At 40.6% G+C, this 19,859-nt stretch overlaps 1 protein-coding gene across 5 annotated transcripts in view; it reads left to right on the top strand.

Moving 5' to 3' along the window:
• The window catches only part of fbxo41 (F-box protein 41), a 71,068-nt gene that overhangs the window by 7,607 nt on the left and 43,602 nt on the right, over positions 1–19,859 (top strand). For all 5 annotated transcript variants that reach the window (XM_085161835.1, XM_085161830.1, XM_085161834.1 and 2 more), the window contains exons 2-3: positions 10,308–11,083; positions 11,999–12,228. In XM_085161835.1, the coding sequence (XP_085017961.1) occupies positions 10,535–11,083; positions 11,999–12,228 (779 nt within the window). In that variant the 5' untranslated portion in view covers positions 10,308–10,534. The remainder of the gene's footprint in view (positions 1–10,307; positions 11,084–11,998; positions 12,229–19,859) is intronic.

Raw genomic sequence — 19,859 nt, 5'->3', positions numbered from 1 at the left:
CCACCTTGCTAGCTTGTAGCTTAGCACCAATGGTAACCACAAACCTATAGGTAACATCACCCCTACTATTAGCTTGCATATAAACATCCTTTATTAGGGCTTGTTCCTTACAACAGCAGTGGTTAGTACTTGGTCTTAGATGCTAAAATAGGAAAAAAAAAAAGATTTGATGTCCTGTTGTTTTAATTGATTCTGATGCTAAGGAGATGTAAAATGTCATGTATCTGCTTGTTTGTATTTTTGACTAGATATCCAGAAAGAGTTTAAAATGAAAGGGTTTCTGAGTAATACTGTGACATGAGATGAAATGCTTCAGACGAGTGGCCCATTGTGTAATAACTGAAGTGTACCAAGTCTTTTTCGACATAAGCGATTAGGCTTGTCCTTTGTTGTCAGGTAATAGGCCCAAGGCTATGAGGTTGTCCTGTCAGGGGAGTCCCATGGCTTACTCAGGGCTAACATACTTTGATGTAGTCATGTAGCCCAAAAGGCTTTAGGTGCTTTCACTAAACCTCTCATTAAGTTTATAAAGGAGCCTATAGTGTACTGTAACGTGTCAAAACTCTGAAGGATCCTCATCTGTGTCCCCTTTAATTATTCTTGATACAACTCAAAGCCATGCAGAGCACTGGGGCGGGGTGATGTGAAACATTTTGTCGCACTTTGTTTATTTTGCTCTGCGTTTTTATCATGGTATTAACTGTAGTGGGAGGAGCACATTTTCCAAAGGAGAAATACCAGCAAGGATAACGGCTCCATTGTTAAAGCGTGGGTCGAGGAGGATGATCGTGTCGCACCTCCCCGAGAGGCTTGCACCAGTTTGAGCTCAGCGCTACAGCATCTCCAAGCGATGCTTTGCAGAGGACTGGCATGAAGGCTGTGATACACCTTGAGTCATTCTCCTCCTCACACCTCCGAGCAAAACAAATCTTTGTCGGCGAGCGCGAGCACACAGAAATAAATCTGAAGTGACTGCGTGATAGAACCCCAGTGACAGCCTGTGAAACAAAGACTGCGAGACTGAGGGGGTATTTCGCTTGTGACTGGTCGCTTTTATTATTTATAAATGAATTCAAACCATCATTGGTGTTTATCCTTTAGAGCTGAACCTTTAATAGGCATATCATTAATGCAGCCTGAGGGCCAGCTCATGATTTATGCACATGGTGCAGAGATTGAGCTTTCTGTTGCAGTCGCTGCAGCAGTGTTCATTGTCCTCAAGCAGGAGTTTGAAACTCCAGCTACGCTAAACACAGTTCAGTCAGAGACTCTTAAAATCACTTACAAGGACCATAATGAGCATTAATAGAAAGTAGTTGTACAGTTGGAACAATATCCTCAGTAATAAACACATAAACGGGTGTTTAAACCTGAGCTTGATCAACAATAACAAAAATATAGCACATAAACAGGATGTTGTGGCTTTGGATAGAGCAGAGTGAGAAGTGTGTACACCTGCTTAGAAACGATTTGCTGATGTGAATAAGGCAATTATTGTGAGGCCTGAATGCAGCAGCTGATGCCAAATCAGTTTCTTTGTTTCTCAGGTCTTGTCAGTGGCAGAGATGGTTTAGCCAATCTGGACTATTTTCAGCAATTATCCCCTCCTGTTCAATTATTGTTAGATTTTGAAAAATAGCATTAACATTTGTTATCTCTCTAAACAAATGTATGCATGTCTGCTCTTTATCTTTTCAGCAGCATTGAGGTTCTAGACCAGGGGTGGGCAATCTCAGTCCACGAGGGCTGGTGTCCCTGCAGGTTTTAGATCTCACCTTGGGTCAAAACACCTGAATTACATGAATAGTTCGTTACCAGGCCTCTGGAGAACTTCAGGACATGTTGAGGACCTAATTTAGCCATTAAAATCAGCTGTGTTGGTTCGAGGACACATCTAAAACCTGCAGGGACACCGGCCCTCGTGGACTGAGATTGCCCACCCCTGTTCTAGACATTTGACACGACAGCTACCGATTGCCTGCATGTGAGGCATTTAGGGAACCCCGGTAAATTGTAGTGATTACACTCACCCCCCAAAAATACATTTTGAGCAAGGGGGAAATGCTGCAGAGAAATTTGGGTGTAGCTCCAAAAAGTTAGAGTTCACCTCACACTACTTTGGTCAACCTGGTTATCTTGTAGCAGGCTAATTCATTGCTAGTTTATATTTCATTATTTAGAAACTTCTTTTGTTAGCTTTACCTTTCAGGCTCACTTAATCTGTTTTATATTAATTAGCAAAGACTAACCCTTCAAGTTGTTGTGTCCTTAAAGATCTGTCATTTCAAAGAAGTACTTTTACATGTCTCTTAGTGCTCACAGCAACTGTTTGGTTGTATGGTTGTGCATTTGGTACCACTGTCATCTCACAGCGAGAAAATCCTGGGTTTGAATCCATCAGCTAGCCTGCTTGGGTTCCCTCCGGCTTCCTCACACAGTCCAGCAACTAGTGTGTTAGGTTAATTAGTGGTTCCAATTGGCTGTTGGTTTAAACGAATCTCTCTGTGCTAGCCTTTCAAAAGATGGGCCCAGAGTATGCCCACCTCTTGTCCCACGACAACTGGGATCACATCCAGTCCAACCACAGCCCTGAATTGCATAACTGCAAGGATGTGAACATTGAAATTGTAGCTACAGAAAATAATCCAGGTTGCTCTTCCCTAAACATAAAAATAAGTGGTTACAATAATTATTTCTTATCATAATCATCATCATTATAAAAATTTGCTTATGTAATGATATGTTAATTGGCCACATGGAACCCACTTAAAGCATGATAGATAGTTAAAAGAAGATCATTCAAGTAAAGGATAATATGAAAACACATTGGAATTAGATATGGATGACATAGCCTCAAAATTATATCTCGATATTTCAAGAAAACCTGCAATAATAATACCTGGGATGTTATCTTCTCCTTTTTAGCCTGGTTATACTTGATGATGTATTCTTTGCCTCAAGTGGTGAAACAGGTTTGTTGTTTCCACCTTTAAGTTTTCTTGCATATATAAGTACTTTGTCTTGTTGGAGGTTGGTAAAGCAGCTCTATTCTTAGATACTAAATTGTCACACAAGGTTGACATGTGGCTCTTGCAGCTCTCTCAGACATGCCCGAGCTTGTGTGCACTATGGGATGTAAACACCTGGTGTTGCTATAGCAATAATATCACGATATGACATTTTTATGTCACGTAAAAATTTATACTGAAAATGTGTTTAAAACTAAAAATAATTGTTTTATTTATTAGGAAAATAACAGTTGAATTCATGGTTTTATATCCAAATTTGAGCACAGTGGTCAGAAATGAATCAAGGATAACATTCAGCCACTAATGCATTTTATTTTTTATTCAGGAATTTAATTAAATAAATGTAATTTGACGTTTTTTATCAAAAAATGATGTTCTGCTTTAATATTTTTGACTTTTCGTGTAAAATATGAATTTGAAAATTCATGGATAACAACATAATATTCAAAATATCCCATTTTCATCAAAGAACTTGAATATACCGGCTGGTTAAGCATTACAGAAACATAACAAATGATTTTAGTAATTACCAATACTGTTAATTTTGGGACAGCTGTGGCCAAAACCTTACATTGAATGGTGGTCTAATAGATTTCTTAAGCACTATACGTTGTCAATCCTGCGATTAAAAACAACCCCTTCTAATCAAAGCTCAAAATTGACACCTCCCGGTTGCTTTTCTCTCTAGTCTGCAGATTAGTTCAGTATTAAAACCTGTTATCACCTCTTCTGCTGAGAAACACTTTCACTCCCTCTATCTGCCCTGTTCTCACTCACCCTCACACCTCTATGTGTCCTGATAGATTTCTTATTCCTTATTATTACTTTTCTATATCTTTATATCTATCTCTATCTTCTCTTTGAATTGGACTCTTTTCACCTTTGACAGCTTGCTTGATGTGCAGAATCCCCGTGGGAGGGTAGACCACGTTTCACTTTTAAACAAACCCCGACTTCAAATTACCACCCCAATGCAAACAGCAATGAATAAAGAGTCATTTATGCCTAATACCATAACTTTCAGTCGTTGACCTTGTTGTACAGGACCACAAAATGAAGCCCTCCCTCTTACACTCAAATAGGTCATAGGTTTATAGATTGTTGACTGGACTTATTTTGCGTCTTGTTTGACTGTCTGAAAGCTTCTGTGGGTTTAACAATAAGATTGTTACTGTTTCCCAGCAAAAAGCCCTTTAAAAAGTAGCTTTTCATTAAATCTCTCCATTTGAATTACTCAATAAAGAAATACAAAACTGCCAGTAAAGGGTATATTTGTGGTCCCATCGCACCAGTAAAAATGTTGGTTGTAACTTGAATTGGTTTTTGGTTTTTTTTACTGATATTTGTACGTTATTATGTACTGTAAATATGGAATAACTGTGAGTTCTAATGAGAACTTATTATATTTGACTAAGTAAACTGTAAATACAATGCCTGGCCAAAAGAAAAGTCACCAACTCGAAGAATTTAATTTATAAAAATTGAGCAACTCTCCCATCACCGTGACAAGATCAGACAGATGCTGCATAAGCTTGTGGAAATGATGCCTCGCTAAATTAAAATTGGCTTAGTTCTGCCAGAGGTTTCTTCCTGTAAAAAAAGGAGTTTTTCCTTCCCACTGTCACCAAGTGATTGATCATTGTCTGACTTCTGGGGTTTTCTCTCTGTTTATTGTAGTCTCTAGGCCTTACAGTATAAAGTGCCTTGAAGTGACTGTTGAATTGAAATATATATTTATAATATAAATGGTAAATGGACTGGACTTGGTATAGCGCCATTCTACTCAAGGTATGTAGCATTTCTGAACGCACAATACGTCAAACCTTGAAGCAGATGGGACACAGCAGCAGGCCACCGCACTGTGCCCGAGCTATCAGTGACCATAAATATCAATAACTAATGAACATTTAGGCTTGGAGCTTTTGCATTTAACTCAACTGTTTATTGAACTGTCTAAATGCACAATAATAAGATGAATTTAACCACATTTACATATCGGCAGTTTTTTTTTTTTTTTAAATTTCTACATTATTAACTTTATTAAGAATTAATTGCTTGTGATCTGTCTACATGTCTCTCTACCCTTTGTGAGGGTAAAACCAAAGATTTTGTGAAAGTATGACTGTAAATATGATTGTTGTATTGTAAATACCGTACACAAGCTTACTGTGCTGCTTGATGCTAAGTAATGCACTCTCTCAGTGATATTTTGCCACTGCGCTGCGTGGCTGCTCTGTGGGATCATTATTATGGAGCCATTCTGAATATGCTCGAATCCCAAAATAGTACTGAAATACAATTGTAGCTTTGAGGTTTTTGATGTGATCAGTGCAGTTACGAGAACGTAAGCTATCATAAAGCGTTCCCTCACATTTCTAGTGCTTCTACTCAGTTTTAAAGGACAGCTTGTAAAGCTGATCTGTGTTTGGCCACACAGCCTTTCAGTTGGCAGTTAAAGGTTGCAAAATGTTTGAGGCAGATGGGATAGCTGATCTGATGGGACCGATGGCTTTTTGTTGTTACTGATGGTCCCAATAGTTCCTATTTTGTATTTCTAATGTCTGCTATTCAGTACTCCACAATAAAGAAAATGAAATGCATTTCTTTTCAATGTTTCAGCTGAGCTCCACTGACAGGATGTGACATGTGGCTAAAAGCAGCTTCGCTTCCTTCCTTTTCCTGCCTGTTTAAATACCTCACTGAGTAATTTTAAGCAGATGGGAATGCCTGCTCACTGCAGTGCAGTGACTGTGTCTGTGAAATCCTCCTCCTTTAATAAATGGGGACGCGTTGCCAGTACACTCCCTGATCCAGCCTTACCAGACGTCTAATAACAGTCTGTGCGACTTCTGGGGATTTCCAGTGTATGAGCCCACTGTGAAGAATGGTCTGCATCTGGGATTTGTGATTGTGCTTCCAGTGCCTGCTGCTTCACTCATTAATAGCTGTTGTAGAAGTTTCTGAGAGATAGGAGATCTCTGAGAGTCGGTTCCAGTTTAAGTGCCAGTGTTGGTTTTTACTCTCACTTGTTAGTTAGATTTAGGAGCTAAAAACTACTTGGCAAGGTTTAGGAAAAGATTGTGGTTTGGGTTAAAATGTGCCTCTTGATGCATAACCGACTGTGTTATGGCACCAGTCCCAGAGGACACATTGTCAAATCTGTGAGACCCCACTGCCTTTGACAGACTGGACGTACGTGACTCCTGGGAATGAGAACAGGCTGGTTTGGTGGGAACTACCTGGTAAAACAATCCCTGCTTCAAGCATGAGCTTTCTATGGCTTTGAAACACTACTCTACAGTCATTGTAAAATGGTTCTTGCCTTATAGCAGAAAGTAGCTTGTGCTATGTTGAAAATACAGATAATACACTACCCTGTATTTAAACTGATACCATTAATAAAGTCCACATGTAATGATGCTAGTTTGATTTTCTTGTCAATAGGGAAAAATTTCCTAAAAAATACCCTTGGGTGTGATTTATGGAGATTCCTCAGGATCGTTACTAAAAGTGCACACATGAGTACACGCTAAAGCCAAAAACACCAACACACAGTATACAATATAATATTTATAAATTGCAGTCTGCCTGAAAATGTTCACCTTTGGATGAGCACAACTCCTAATAAAGATATGCTCTGTAATGATTGGGATTGGAACTATGACTGGTTTATTTCTAGACTGCAAATTTACAGATTGGTAATAATTTGGCAAGTGTGACCGAAAAAGGCATCGCCTACCGCCGTGTCTCCAGTGGGCTTTGTGTGGCTGAGGGGAGTGGTGTTCAGTGCAGCAGCAAATGGGATGCAGCAGTCTGATACAGATCCATTTAAACAGTCTTAAATTGAAAAAGCTGGGAATAATTCTTTTATATGTAAGGAAGCATCGGGCTTAGGCTTCAGTCACAGGGGTCTAGAGACCCTGGTTATCTCTGGTTGCTAGGGAAAAATGTATTCCTGACTGGTTGACGAATGGCTACTGGAAGTTGCTGGCAGTTGTAAATTGATCACAGAGAGGGATCAAAAAAACCTTTTGATTGCTTTGCTTGCTCGTAGGTTGTTGTGTTTCCCTGTGATTTGCATGGAAGACGCCAACTTTTCTGCAAATACTCACTGACTAACCATATAGCGATTGTAAAACTTAGCAAAATAAGAAGTGATTGCTGTCAAAGTAAAGGGTGTGCCATACTGGTGAAACTGACATGTTTTAAAACAAGGGTGGCCAACTCCAGGCCTCAAGGGCCAGTGTCCTGCAGGCTTTAGATATCACCCTGGGTCAGCACACCTGAATCAAGTAATTAGTTCATTACCAGGACATGTTGAGGAGGTGATTTAGCAATTTGAATCAGCTGTGTTGGATCAAGGATACGTCTAAAACCTGCAGGAAACTGGCCCTCGAGGCCTGGCGTTCCCTCGCCCATGTTTTAAAAGGTGCACCTTTGACTTTGATTGCAAATGGTCTCTGTTTCTGGTTTTCTGTCGCACTTTTTCAAGTTGCTGAGTTCCGTGCATATTTGTGGGTGATTGTGGCAGTCTGCAGTCGTGAGGAGGTTTTTAGTACAACACTGCATACCTCTTTGTGAGGACTTTCACCTAGCAACAGAAAGCAGCAAATCAAAGAGTGGAAGTTAACCGGTGGTTACCAGGGGATCCCTGGCCTGACTTTAGCAACCACAGTGACTGTTGGCAACCTTCAGCAGCTACTCACCAACTGCTCAGGGAATATTAATTTTTTCCTAGCAGCTGGTGGTTGCTAGGCTCTATGTGACTGAAGTCTTAAGCACTGTTTTTTAAAACAAGTTTTATTAAATAAAATGTGGCAAACAAATACATCCAAGAACATGAGTTTACTGAATTTCTTATTAAGACAATGAATCACAGCAGGACTTGACTCTAAATGAGACCTTGCTACAGATATTATTTAGTAGCTGTGTAGGCTCAGAGTGAAGAACTCAGTATTGTTTGTCAGTGCACTTGTGTCTAAGACTTGAGCAGAACACTGAGCTTTACAGTAATTAGAGAAGCTGATTCAGGGAAACCAGAAAAGGATGGTGTGCTGAATTTTTATTTCATCGGGGGCTTCAAGTTCTGGGTATTCGGATAAAAAAAACTAATTCACTGTTCTTGCAGTGACCCACACAGCTCTGCATCTGAATAGCAAATGGGAAAAAGTAATCAAAAAATAATTTTGAATATCTTAAGTTAACTTCAGTTTCTGAATGCAACTGTGTTTGTTTTTTGTTTTTGTTTTTTGTTTTTTTACCCAGAAATGCATCCAAGGAAAAGTTTTGCTATGCATTTACATGTTCTAGTCTTGTCTTCATTATCTATGAGGGCTGTTACTCTGAAAACATATATCAGGGTTTTTTTTTCTTTACTACTGTGGGTTACCAGATCCCTTTGTAAAGGATTTAGCCTTATCCAGTCTGACCTCTTAGACTAAGACTGGAAAATGACCTTGGCACTAATAAGCACTCTCACTAATGGATCCATTTCCCCACCATTCCCCGAGTACAAGTGCAAGAGCTTGCTTTTTAATCCTTGGTGAAGTAAAGGTTTCAGGTTTCTTGACGGCTAAACTCATGGATTATGATTGCAGCTGAGAGAGACAGGCTTTGATTTCTTCAGTGTTCAGACAGCCGGAGTAGTAAATATTGAGAGGCCTGCGGTGAGGACATTAGGAAAACTGTTCTCTAATATTGTAATAAAGATTAGCTAAATGTAACAATAACCAGGATTTGCAACCCCGATTCCAGAGAAGTTGGGTAAAATATAAATAAAAACAGAATGTAATGTTTTGCAGATCTCATAACCCCATATTTTATTCACATTAGGACATTAAAAAAATGAAGAGAAGTGGCCATATTTACCACTGTGTGACATCTGTCTGTAAACATCTTGGAACTGAAGAAAGCCAGTTTCAGGGGGCCTCCAGGAGAGGAATATTGTCCTGCTCTTGTCTGAAAGAGGAATCGAGCTGCTCAACAGTCCTGGGTCTTCTTTGTGGTATTTTCTTTAAATTTTAAGATTCTCCAAATGTTTTCTGCTTTCAGTGACAGATCTGGACTGCAGGCAGGCCATTTAAGCACCCGGGCTCTTCTATTATAAAGTCATGCTGTTGTAATAGATGCAGTATGTAGTTTAACATCTTCTCTCTAAAATATACAAGGCCTTCCCTGAAAGTGATGCTGTCTGGATGGGAGTGTATGTTGCTGTAAAACCTGTGTATACCTTAAAGCACTGATTGCACCTTTCCAGATGTTTAGGCTGCCAATTTCATAAACACCGATGCTCCCCATATCTCCAGAGATGCTTTTGAACTGAGCACTGTTAACTAGATGATCTCTGTCTTCTTTGGTCTGGAGGACATAGCGTCCAGGTCTTCCAAAAAAGAATTTGAGGTTTTGAATTGTCTGACCACAGAAAACGTTTCCACTTTACCTGCTTTAAACTAGCTTTGGTCCGCAGAAGATAAATCATGTTCACACATAGCTTCTTCTTTGCTTTTGCCTGCATTTGTGAGTGGCACAGTGAACTGTGTTCACAGATGGTGGCTTCTGGAAGTCTTGCTCATCCCATGCAGTGATTTCCATGACAGTGCAGTGCCACTTGAGGCCCCAAAGATCACAGACATCCAATATTTGATTTTCAAGCCTGCTTTGTGCACAGAGATTTCTCCAGATTCTCTCAGTCTGTTGTTTGTATTACGTACTGTAGATGATGAGATATTAAAATTCTTCTTCTTCTTCATGTAGACACAGTATTTTATATCTCGGCCCACCTCTGCTGCTGAGAAAAGATGCTCTGTCATGTTACTGACCTGTTGCCAGTTAACCTAATTACTTGCAAAATTTTCCTCCAGCTGTTTCTTTTTAGCATCACCTACTTTTGTTACCCCATCACTGTCTTCCTAGAGATGTGTTGCTATCATCAAATTCAAAATGAGCCAGTATTTTTCATGTCTCAGTAAAATGTCTCAGTTTAAACAACTGATTTGTGTTCATTTCTCTATTGTAAATAATTTTTTTTTTTTTTCAAATGGGAGTTTTATGTGGCCCTGTTGCAGGGAAAACCCGTGTGGTGTTGCTGGAAAAGGCACGTTGTATTTTTTTCCCTTGTGTATTTTGGCAGGTGGTTTAGCTTTAGCTTTGTCCTCTGCTTCTCGGCATCTATTTAGTTGACTTGATTTTTGCCTTTGAGTGACTTTATCTCAGTATGTCTTAGAATTATACTTGTATGAAACCAACAAACTTTAACTTGTATTTTCGCTCTCTCTTTAGGACCTTAGGAAAGGCAACCATGGCAGATGAAGTGAGACGACCAGCTGAATGTTGCCACCCAGTGCGGTCATGTGACTGACCTGGCTCTTCTCTCCTGCTGATGTCCAGTAGTTGCCCTGTTCTCACCATGAGAGGATCTGTCAGGTGCTCGAGCTCAGTGCCCTCAGACTGGCGCTACCGTTGTGCTGCGTGAGCGCCCCCCCCTCCTCCGGCAGTTACTGCACGGAATGGCATCTTTGGACCTGCCATACCGCTGTCCTCGCTGCGGGGAGCACAAGCGCTTCCGAAGCCTGTCGTCGTTGCGTGCCCACCTGGAGTACAACCACACGTACGAGACCCTTTACGTCCTCTCCAAATCCAACAGTGTTTGTGACGCTGCTGCTCTGCTGCCCCTAGTGGCTGAGGGAGCTCTGCTTGCACCCGCCAATAACAACGACCCTTTTGAGCCACTTCGGCCTTCAGCTTTAAAGGAGCGGCGCTTTCCTTGCCGTGAGCTTCCTTGTGCAGACGACCTGAGTTTGACCCCAGCTAACTCCAACACTGCAGCCCGGTATATTCCTAATGTGGAGTTTCCCCTGGGGGAGATTTTTATGAAAAAAGCCATGACATCCACAGATCCGGGTCCCCATGGAAACCCCAGCACAGCTGTAGCGGTGGCAGCTAATGTAGCAGCCAGTGCAGTCGAAGCAGCGTATGAGGAAGGCCTGGCCAGGCTGAAGGCGCGGGCGTTTGAACGGCTGGAGCTGGATGAGAGGCTGGAGAAGCTGTCTGAAGAGGTAAATACACTTAGCTAACAGAGTCAGAATAAACTTTATCAGGAAATTGTGTCCATAAACAGTCCTGTGCAACAACTCACCTCTCATTTCTCTATATTTTGCTTCCAAGAAGCCAGACTTTCTAGGACTTTTTTAAGTGGTCCTTGGACATTAGCTGTTTTTTCACTAATTTTCACATTTCCTTCTTTCTTCACATTTCCTTCTTTCTTCATGATTCCTCTTACCTTGATGAGATTGAGCATCCCCACAGCATTATACTCCCACCACCGTGCTTCACTGAGGGGACAGTGTTCTTCAGGTTGCACGCCTCTCCCTTCTTTCTCCAAACATAAGCAGCATCTCCCCGGCCAAAGAGCTCTAGTTTCTTTTCTTCCTACCAGAGGATGCACTTCCAATATGCATAAGTAGTATGTAATTAGTATATTTCTGTCTGGCTTGAAAGTGTCTCTTCTGCAGAAGTGAAGTTTTTCTTGGTCTGCAACCTCACAGTCCATTACTGTGCAGGTTTCTAGTTATTGCCTTCTTTCAGACTATAATTCCTGAGTTGGCTAAGTCATTCACTAGTGTCATGGAAGTTGATCTGGGGTCTTTAGACACTGTATTTTGTTTTAACCAGTCTTCAAACTCTTTCACTTTCTACTTCTGCGATGCTTGTTCTGTACTGTGTAACTCTTGATGATAATTCTCTCTCCAATTATTGACATTTTGGTACACTGCGATAACTTTGTATATCCATCTCTTGCAACAAGTCTTTTTCTCCAGTCTAAACGGACGTCTTTTGTTTTTGGCATGCTTTTTCATGATTTTGTTCTCTGATCTGATTTTCTAAAGAAAACTAGTATGCTTAGAAATTCTTGGGAAAAAAAAACACTTTAAATTTTACACAGGGGGGTAAAATTTTCTCCTCAACTGTAGGTGGAGCAGAAAATAGCGGCCCGTGTAGGCCGTCTTCAGGCGGAGCTGGAGAGGAAGAGCTCAGAGTTGGAGCGGGCCAAGCAGGAGAGTGAACGGCTGAGCCAGGAGAAACAAGACCTGGAGGACAAGGCCTCGGAGCTTTCTCGGCAGGTGGACGTCTCCGTGGAGATGCTCGCCAATCTCAAGCAGGACCTGGTGAACAAGGAGGCAGAGCTGAACCACAAACAGCAGTAAGTGAAATATACTGGTTCTCTGCTGTTTAACACATTCCAGTTTTATAACACATCTGAATGGGTTGGTGTATACAAAAGTGTAATTAAGTGCACTTAAACATCCTGCTAAGGAAAAACAGCAGTCCATCCAAAAATTTGGAAAAAAAACATTTTAAAGGGTGTGGAAGTGCTAAAGCCAAAAACAGGTCACATAAGAATTTGTATATTAAAACAAATCTGCACACAATAGCACAGCTTTTACCTGCTTACATACTTATTTATTGATCTCCCTCATCGACTTCACTGCTAGATGATCTGATCCAGGACAGAAGAGAGCTGCTGCCCTGCTGTAGTTATCTTTATTTCTGTTTTCTTAACCCGTCCTTTCTTGCTGTTGTGCTACATATTAAATAAATATTACACATCATAATTAAGGATTAGATATGTATTAAAATAATATTTAAGGCAAAGACTCTTGGAGCTAACTAAATGTGCAAAGTATTTGAGAAGTAATTATACAAGCTACTTTTTCCCTCTGTAGCAGGTCTGACACACACACACACTCCTCGTGCCTATGGTACGACAATTTTTCTCCATGCCCCTGGTACACTGTGTAGAAGCACTTTTGCCACACACACACACACACACACCATGCTGGTACTGATGTCCCACGGACTCGCACACAAACTTTGACCTCTTTTGACTGCACCTATAACCAATAAATACGATGACAAATCTGTAAGATTAACGTCACTTCCATGCAAGTTGATATGAATGACTGTAGATGGATATTCCGAGCAGGTGTTTCTGACATCTGAATATTTGCTGGCCAAATGCTATCATAATCTTGCTTTCGCAGGGTAATGGCAGGTCAGAGACATCATGCTGTTCCTCAGGGCGCTCTGATGGCATGCAGGCATATGGCTGACAGCAAAAATCAAAAGAGGATATGTGGCTTATGTGATCTAGCAGAATTATAAAAATTTAATTGTTGGCCTTCATATGCTTCTAATTTGAAGTTAATGTCATACGAAATTGTGAAATAGATGATAGAAAAAAAGTAACCTGCAAAAAGGGGACTTATCAAGTAAGAAGTTAAAAGCACAGGTGCCTGAGCACTACCTGGGGCAGGGGTCGGCAACCTGCGGCTCCGGAGCCGCATGCGGCTCTTTAGTCCTTATAGTGCGGCTCCACGTGGTTTGGGAAAATAAATTAGAAGTATTTAGCTGACGTGTATTTTATTTATGTTAGTTCTTTTTTACCTTGTAGTTCTATAAATATAAAAATAAATTTATATTCTATTATTTTTTTCATCGCTCAAAATAAGAGTCAAATTCGCGGAAGCTGGTATACCCGCTGAAACGCTGTGCATTTATCAAGACTTTCAATCCCAGGTAGGCCAATTATGGATCTTCGGATCAGCTATTCTCCACCATGAACTATGTTAAAAACAAACACCGCTCACGCCTCACAGATGACAGCTTACAGTCCTGCGTAAAGATGAAAGTCACTTTGTACAGCCCTGATTTGCAGACGCTGTGCGCAGAGGTTCGGGACCAGAAGTCCCATTGTAAACATATCACGGCAGACCCGACGATGTTTCCATGAACATGCTTTTCAGCATCTCTTTATTGACCAGTTTTCACACATGGTTGCTGTACGCATACAGCCGACACATACCAAAAACAGCACAGATGGCACAGACATAAAGGCGGCGAGGCGTGATTGCAGGTGCGTCGCCTCCCCTGCAGCGGCGCTGCAGACCAGGCCACGCCACACACATTAACCAGGTAAAATACATAATTAAGCAGAATTTTGCAAATATCTATTTTTCTTTTTTTTTTTAGCAGCATAGTGCTTTTTTTCCAATTATTTTTTTAAAAGTCAGGTCAAGGCTCCAAAAGCCCAAAGGCGATATAAGGGTGGTGGCTCACAACAGTTTTTGTTTGCTACATGGATCATTTTCGTTCAGCTGTGTGTCTTTCCTTTTGTTATATTTAAAGTATAAAGGTAAAAAACAATATATACAGTGTTATCTTCATTTTAGATGTCAAAAAGTATTTGCGGCTCCCAGTGTTTTCTTTTGCGTGGAAACCGGGTCCAAATGGCTCTTTGGATGTGAAAGGTTGCAGACCCCTGGTCTATGTGGGCACGTGCCTCATCTGTTCCTTGAAGCTCTGCATGAGGAACAAAAAGAGGGTTTGTTGAAGTACCTACCAAGCAGTCCTTGGAAAAACATTTTCCTGTGATTCCATGATTGCATTTTACTACCTGTCAGCAATTTCTGCAGTACTGTGCTGCAGCTGTCTTCCCTCCAGCTAAACGCATAAGGAAAGGTTGCTTTAATACGAAGTCTCCTTGTTTTGTGTGTTGCATTTTGGATGAAGATCTGGTGTTTAGTTTAACCCCTCATCAGTGTCAGAGTATTAGTTTAATTTCTGAAATGGTCTGAGGCGCTCTGATTAGTGCTGATTTGGAAAGTGTCATTGGACTGCACACGGCAGCGCTTTATCATCCTCTTCCCTCCTTTCCTTCACCTCTCCCTCTGTGTTGATAGTGTAATTTGCCATCATACCCCCCCACCAGATGTGTTCTGCATCTGTCCCACTGTTGTCGCGATTTACCAGTGTCCTCCAGGGCTGGTCAGCTGCTCATGTTGAATGGAGGGCTAGATGGGAGCAGCTGGATTGGCAGTAGAGATTATAGCATCCTGCCAGTCCCTCAATAAAGCTGCCATGCTGTTTCTTGAACTAGTTAAAGTACGGCTGCTGTAAATAGACTAAGTTCTTGGATGCCAATCACAGCTTTATGAAGATAGATGAGGATGATTTGGAGCTCTTCCGCAGCATGGCTCAAAGCTTAATTTTCAGATTTTTAGAGCTTTTATTGAAATGAGTCCCAGGATGAATTATTGTGCGCTCCAAAAATTTGTGCTGTTTTTAGTTTGACACACTAGAAGCTGTCAAACTAAAATCTTTTATAGGATGCATGCCATCTAGTTTCCTTTTTAATATTTGCAAATGTTAACAAAGGAGGATTGGATGCATTATAGCATTAGAAAGGGAAAAAGGCTCTGCAAACAGAGTAAGTACATAAGAACATGTAGTTGAAATATTTCTCGGATTCTTTGATCTACAGTGTTTTTTAAAAACTGTAGTTTCTGTCCACTTGATTTAGATCAGTTTGTGGCACTAGTAACTACGAAAACAACCTCTTCACTTTAAGCAGTGAAAATAAAAATACAATTTTACTGACTGCTTTACTTTGAACACTGAAGTACCACTAATGGAACTAAAGCAGAACCATAAGCTCTATTGAAAAAAAAAATGTTGGCTTTAATGAAAAAGTTTTCTTTTTTAAATACAGGCAGAACATTTTTTTCAGTGGTCACTAAAATTCAACCTTGCAAAAGTCACCGGATAGATCTCAGATTTTCAAACCTGTCCACCTCATGAACTGTTTGCCCTCCCTCATTGCTGCTTTCAGCTACATTTATTCATTTCAACTACTCATTATTCATTAATCTGTTGAATTCTTTTAAAAATAATTTCAAAGAAATCTTTGATCTTTAAAATGTCAATACTGACAGTTTCCCTGTGTCCAAGATAATGCCTTCAGCATACTCAATTTGTCCGCTGAAGATATCCACCACACCGAAACCTCACACCTGTTAAAATCGCCTTGTTTGGCTTTCGTTTTGCAGTGCTCTAGTGGTAAATGCAAACATTGTAGGTTTTTGACTAGTTAGTCTTATTACCCAAACGGCTTTTTTTTTCAGATGTGGCTGATCTTGAGCGTTCATCTGGTTTAATGTACAAAAAAAACCAAACAAGATGTCCTGTTCTTTTACTCACTTCTGCTCGTCTATTGTAAAGCTTACAGTAGCTGTGGTCACGTATCTCAAACCTGGCAACATCAGACAGGGAAGGTCATGCTGTGGGATTAAAATCCTTGCCTGGGCTGTGTGAATACCTCCTACTTATGTCAGCAGCTTAGCCTCTCCCTCTTTCTCACACTCACACACAATTCTTGTGCCTTTCTGCCTTTCAGAGGAGAAGCTGGCAGCGAAACAGTAAGCTCATTCAGAGTCTAAAATACAGAGCAGATCTGAGGTGGAAAAAGAGCATCACAGTCTGTGAATGTTCAGCAGGGTGGACGTGAAAGCCGTAGTCAACAGAATCAAAGCGACTTATTGGCTCATGTATGTCTCCCTAACAGCCTATTAGATTATATTTAGTTTAATTCTAAAAGAATCCAGCGACTTTAAAGGCTCTGTGAAAGCCTTTTAAGGAGATGTGTGAGATCGTGCTTTTACATCAGCTGTGTCAAATGCTGAAAAATGCGAGTCACCTAACCGAAGGTTGCTAAGCGACCAGAAGAAACTCCTACGAGCCTTCTTTTGCTTCTAGCAGTGCCGTGCATAAAAATACGACCTTGATAATTCCTCCTGCACTTAATATCCCTGTAATTAGAAAAAAAGGTGTGCAGAACGCCTCATGTGCAGTTGTTCCTTTCAGCTTAGACTTTGTTACTCAGCATGCGGAATAATTCATTCACAAACAATGTGAGCGGAAAAAAAACCCCGCCGCATGCTAGCCTGTAGCGGTCAGAGCTGAATGAAGCGTGCCTGTTAAGTGGTTTAATAGCAGCTGGAATAAACGAGAGCAGCTGTAATCAGCAGAAACTGGAGCCCGAGGAGAAATGAAAAATGATGGGACGGTTATCTCCATCATTTCAGCTGTTACAGAATCACTCAAATGAGAAAACTGCTCCATTTTGTGTCTGTCTCAGAAATATCATTGGAGTATTTCCAACTATCTGTGATTGCTTAATGATGTGGGTTTATTTCATTGCTATGATAATGATCTTGTTATGATTACAGTAGATGGGTTTTAAAGAGGTATTTGGAGCAAACGTTTCTGTAATATTTAATAATGGACTGTAATACATGGTGATCATGCACAGCCAAGTATGTGATGGCCTGCCTCTTGAACACTGTATGCTTCAGTCGCAGCATTTTGCCGAGAGCTTAAGGGGCTGAATGCAGTATTAATTAGACCTGTGCAATATTACAGTCCAGTGCTCAACTTAGGTTAAAAGTGAACCTGAAGTGCTTTTCCTTGTTGTCTCTCATATATCCAGCTAAGTCCGTAAGTGCTTGGACAGTGCCACAGGTTTTGTAATTATGCATGTGTACACCTCCACAGTGCATCACACAAACAGTAGCTGTAGGCAGCTGCAGCGAAAGCCTTTCAGAGCATCTCAAAGGAGAAAAAGCAGCATTACAATGAGGAGTGATCATTTGGAGAAAGTAAACATGATTTATTGAAATGCAGAGTTTGACTAATAAGCTTAGCAGGATTATTTAGCAGAGTCGACTCCAATGAAGACAGGAAGTAGGACAGGACCTCAGCAATGTCCTGTGGTAAATAATACCCCCACCCCAGTGTCTAGACACTTTTTTTGTCATTGGTTCACAGAAAGCAGTCAACAAAAAGACTGGACCAGAGTGATGATGACTGAATTGAATTTGACACCGTGGGAAAATAAAAGTGATGTAAAGAACAGACCAACAGCTGAAACACCCAAGAATGCAGGCAGACGAGTGAATCCAGATCTTACTTATTGAACTTCATATTTAAGCTTGATTTGCTGATGTCCATGGGTCCTAGACTTGAATCAGCCATAGACTGCACAGATTTTTATCCAAATGTGTTAAAAACTGTCCAGAAATGTTAGGAACAGCTCAGGTTAAACAGTTTGGAGACAAAGTTACAGAATCAAGGCTGAGATGGTTTGGACAGGTGCAGATGAGGGATAGTGGATATACTGAACAAAGGATTTTGAAGATGTAGAGGCAGAAGAAGGAAACAGGACTGGCTTTGTCATGTTATGTGAAGGAATCAGAACAAGAAATGAAGTATGTTTTGTTTTTGCATTTTAAGTCGTAATTAACCTCCTAACACTCGAACTCTTCCACGGCATGCATTTTTAAATTCTCTGTGATATGTGGCCATATTGGGGCCAGATGAATGTAAAAACAAAGAATGACCTGATTTTTTTGTTTCTAAGAAAAATGAGAGCCACATATGAGGATATTCATTTAAAATTTCGATAGAACAGTGGCAGTATAATGTCCTCGTAAGTGGATACCAGGCCCTTGTAGAGCAAAATTGAGTATTTTGGTCTAAATAACCCAAAATGTGATGTCCACATATGTGGACGCCAGGTCCTAGGAGGTTAAGGCAGAAGTAAATCTTCTCTTGACCTCATATAATCCCATGTAGGATAGACCATTCATCCATTAATCTGAAACACTATAGTGTTGAGAATGTGTCAGAAAAGTACTACTATTATGGTAGTTTTGTGCCTGGACAGTAGTGTTTATGTTATTAGGGTGTGTTGTAGATAGATTATCTGTGTTTCGTCACTTCTTAACTGGTTTGTACCGACCCAATGTATCATTCATCCATAATCATACTCATCTTACATACTGTACAAACAGCGGGGGGAGGCAGTGATGCATTTTTAATGTCTGTGTAGGTGTTCAAAATATTCCGTCCACCCTCTGCACAGAAAAGCAAAAGAGAGCTCTGAGAGCTGCCAGGTTTTCATATCATATTCAGCACACATGCGCGCCTGCTGCAGTAGGCCTTAACCCTGCAGGCTTGATTTATTCCTACAACCAGCTTTGATAAAGTAACATTGGTCTGTGCAGAATTCAAAACCCAGAGGCTCTGAAGGAAGCACAAAATACAGAAGAGTCCTGCTATGTGCTGTCACCATGTCTCCTTCAGAAAACAAGCCTATTTCACTGAGCAGGAAATCTCGACTGCAAAGTGAAGCTGTCAGGGCAGAAAGAGAACTCATCTCATTAGTAGCAGTGTCTCGGAGAAAGAAACATGGCAAGACTTCCAAAGGCTCCCTAATGACAAAGAATCAGAAAGGGAACAGGACACGCACAATATCTAGGAGGATGCAATATTTGAATAATAATAAAGAAGTTGGGCATCTGCTGTGAAGATGAAAAAACAAAGTCAAAGGTAGTTTTGATTTTTATAAACAAACACATTTTTGAATTGTTGAAGTATCGGTGCGACGTGTGTCTGAAGACAGTCGAGAAATATTTGATCAAACTCTGGAGGAATGGGTATCATTTAAACAGGCAAATCGTTTGAATGACAGAAAACACGCTGGTGCTGTTTCCACTTTTATGTTATAAAAAATGCATGCACATACTGTGCTGTAGAGATCTTTTCTTTTTTTAATTTCAGGGAATTTGTTCATTAACAAGAACAATAACATGAAGTTCTGCACTGGTACGTACTTACAAAGCCCATTTAATTGAACTGAATGTCTGCAGTTGGATTTATCAGGGCTGTAATGCACAAAAGAGTTGTGGTAATCCAACCTTAGAACAAATCAGTGCATGTGTATGTAGACACGGCTTCAGGTTTCCTGTAGTGAGATGAAGATGAAGTGGCTTCTAAGAAGAAATCGTTCCGCATGATAAATAATCAAGACTAGTGCATTCGATTTCAGTTAGGGCAGGATTTATGGGCAGAGGGCTTTTCATGTCTGCCATTAGATGTAGGAGACTGACATGAGTGTCCTTGAGTTTGGGTGAAATTATTTCATGAGGGCAGGAG

Source organism: Neolamprologus multifasciatus, chromosome 6, assembly GCF_963576455.1.
Source record: "Neolamprologus multifasciatus chromosome 6, fNeoMul1.2, whole genome shotgun sequence".
NCBI lineage: Eukaryota > Metazoa > Chordata > Actinopteri > Cichliformes > Cichlidae > Neolamprologus > Neolamprologus multifasciatus.
This window is presented reverse-complemented; position numbering and strand designations above follow the sequence as displayed.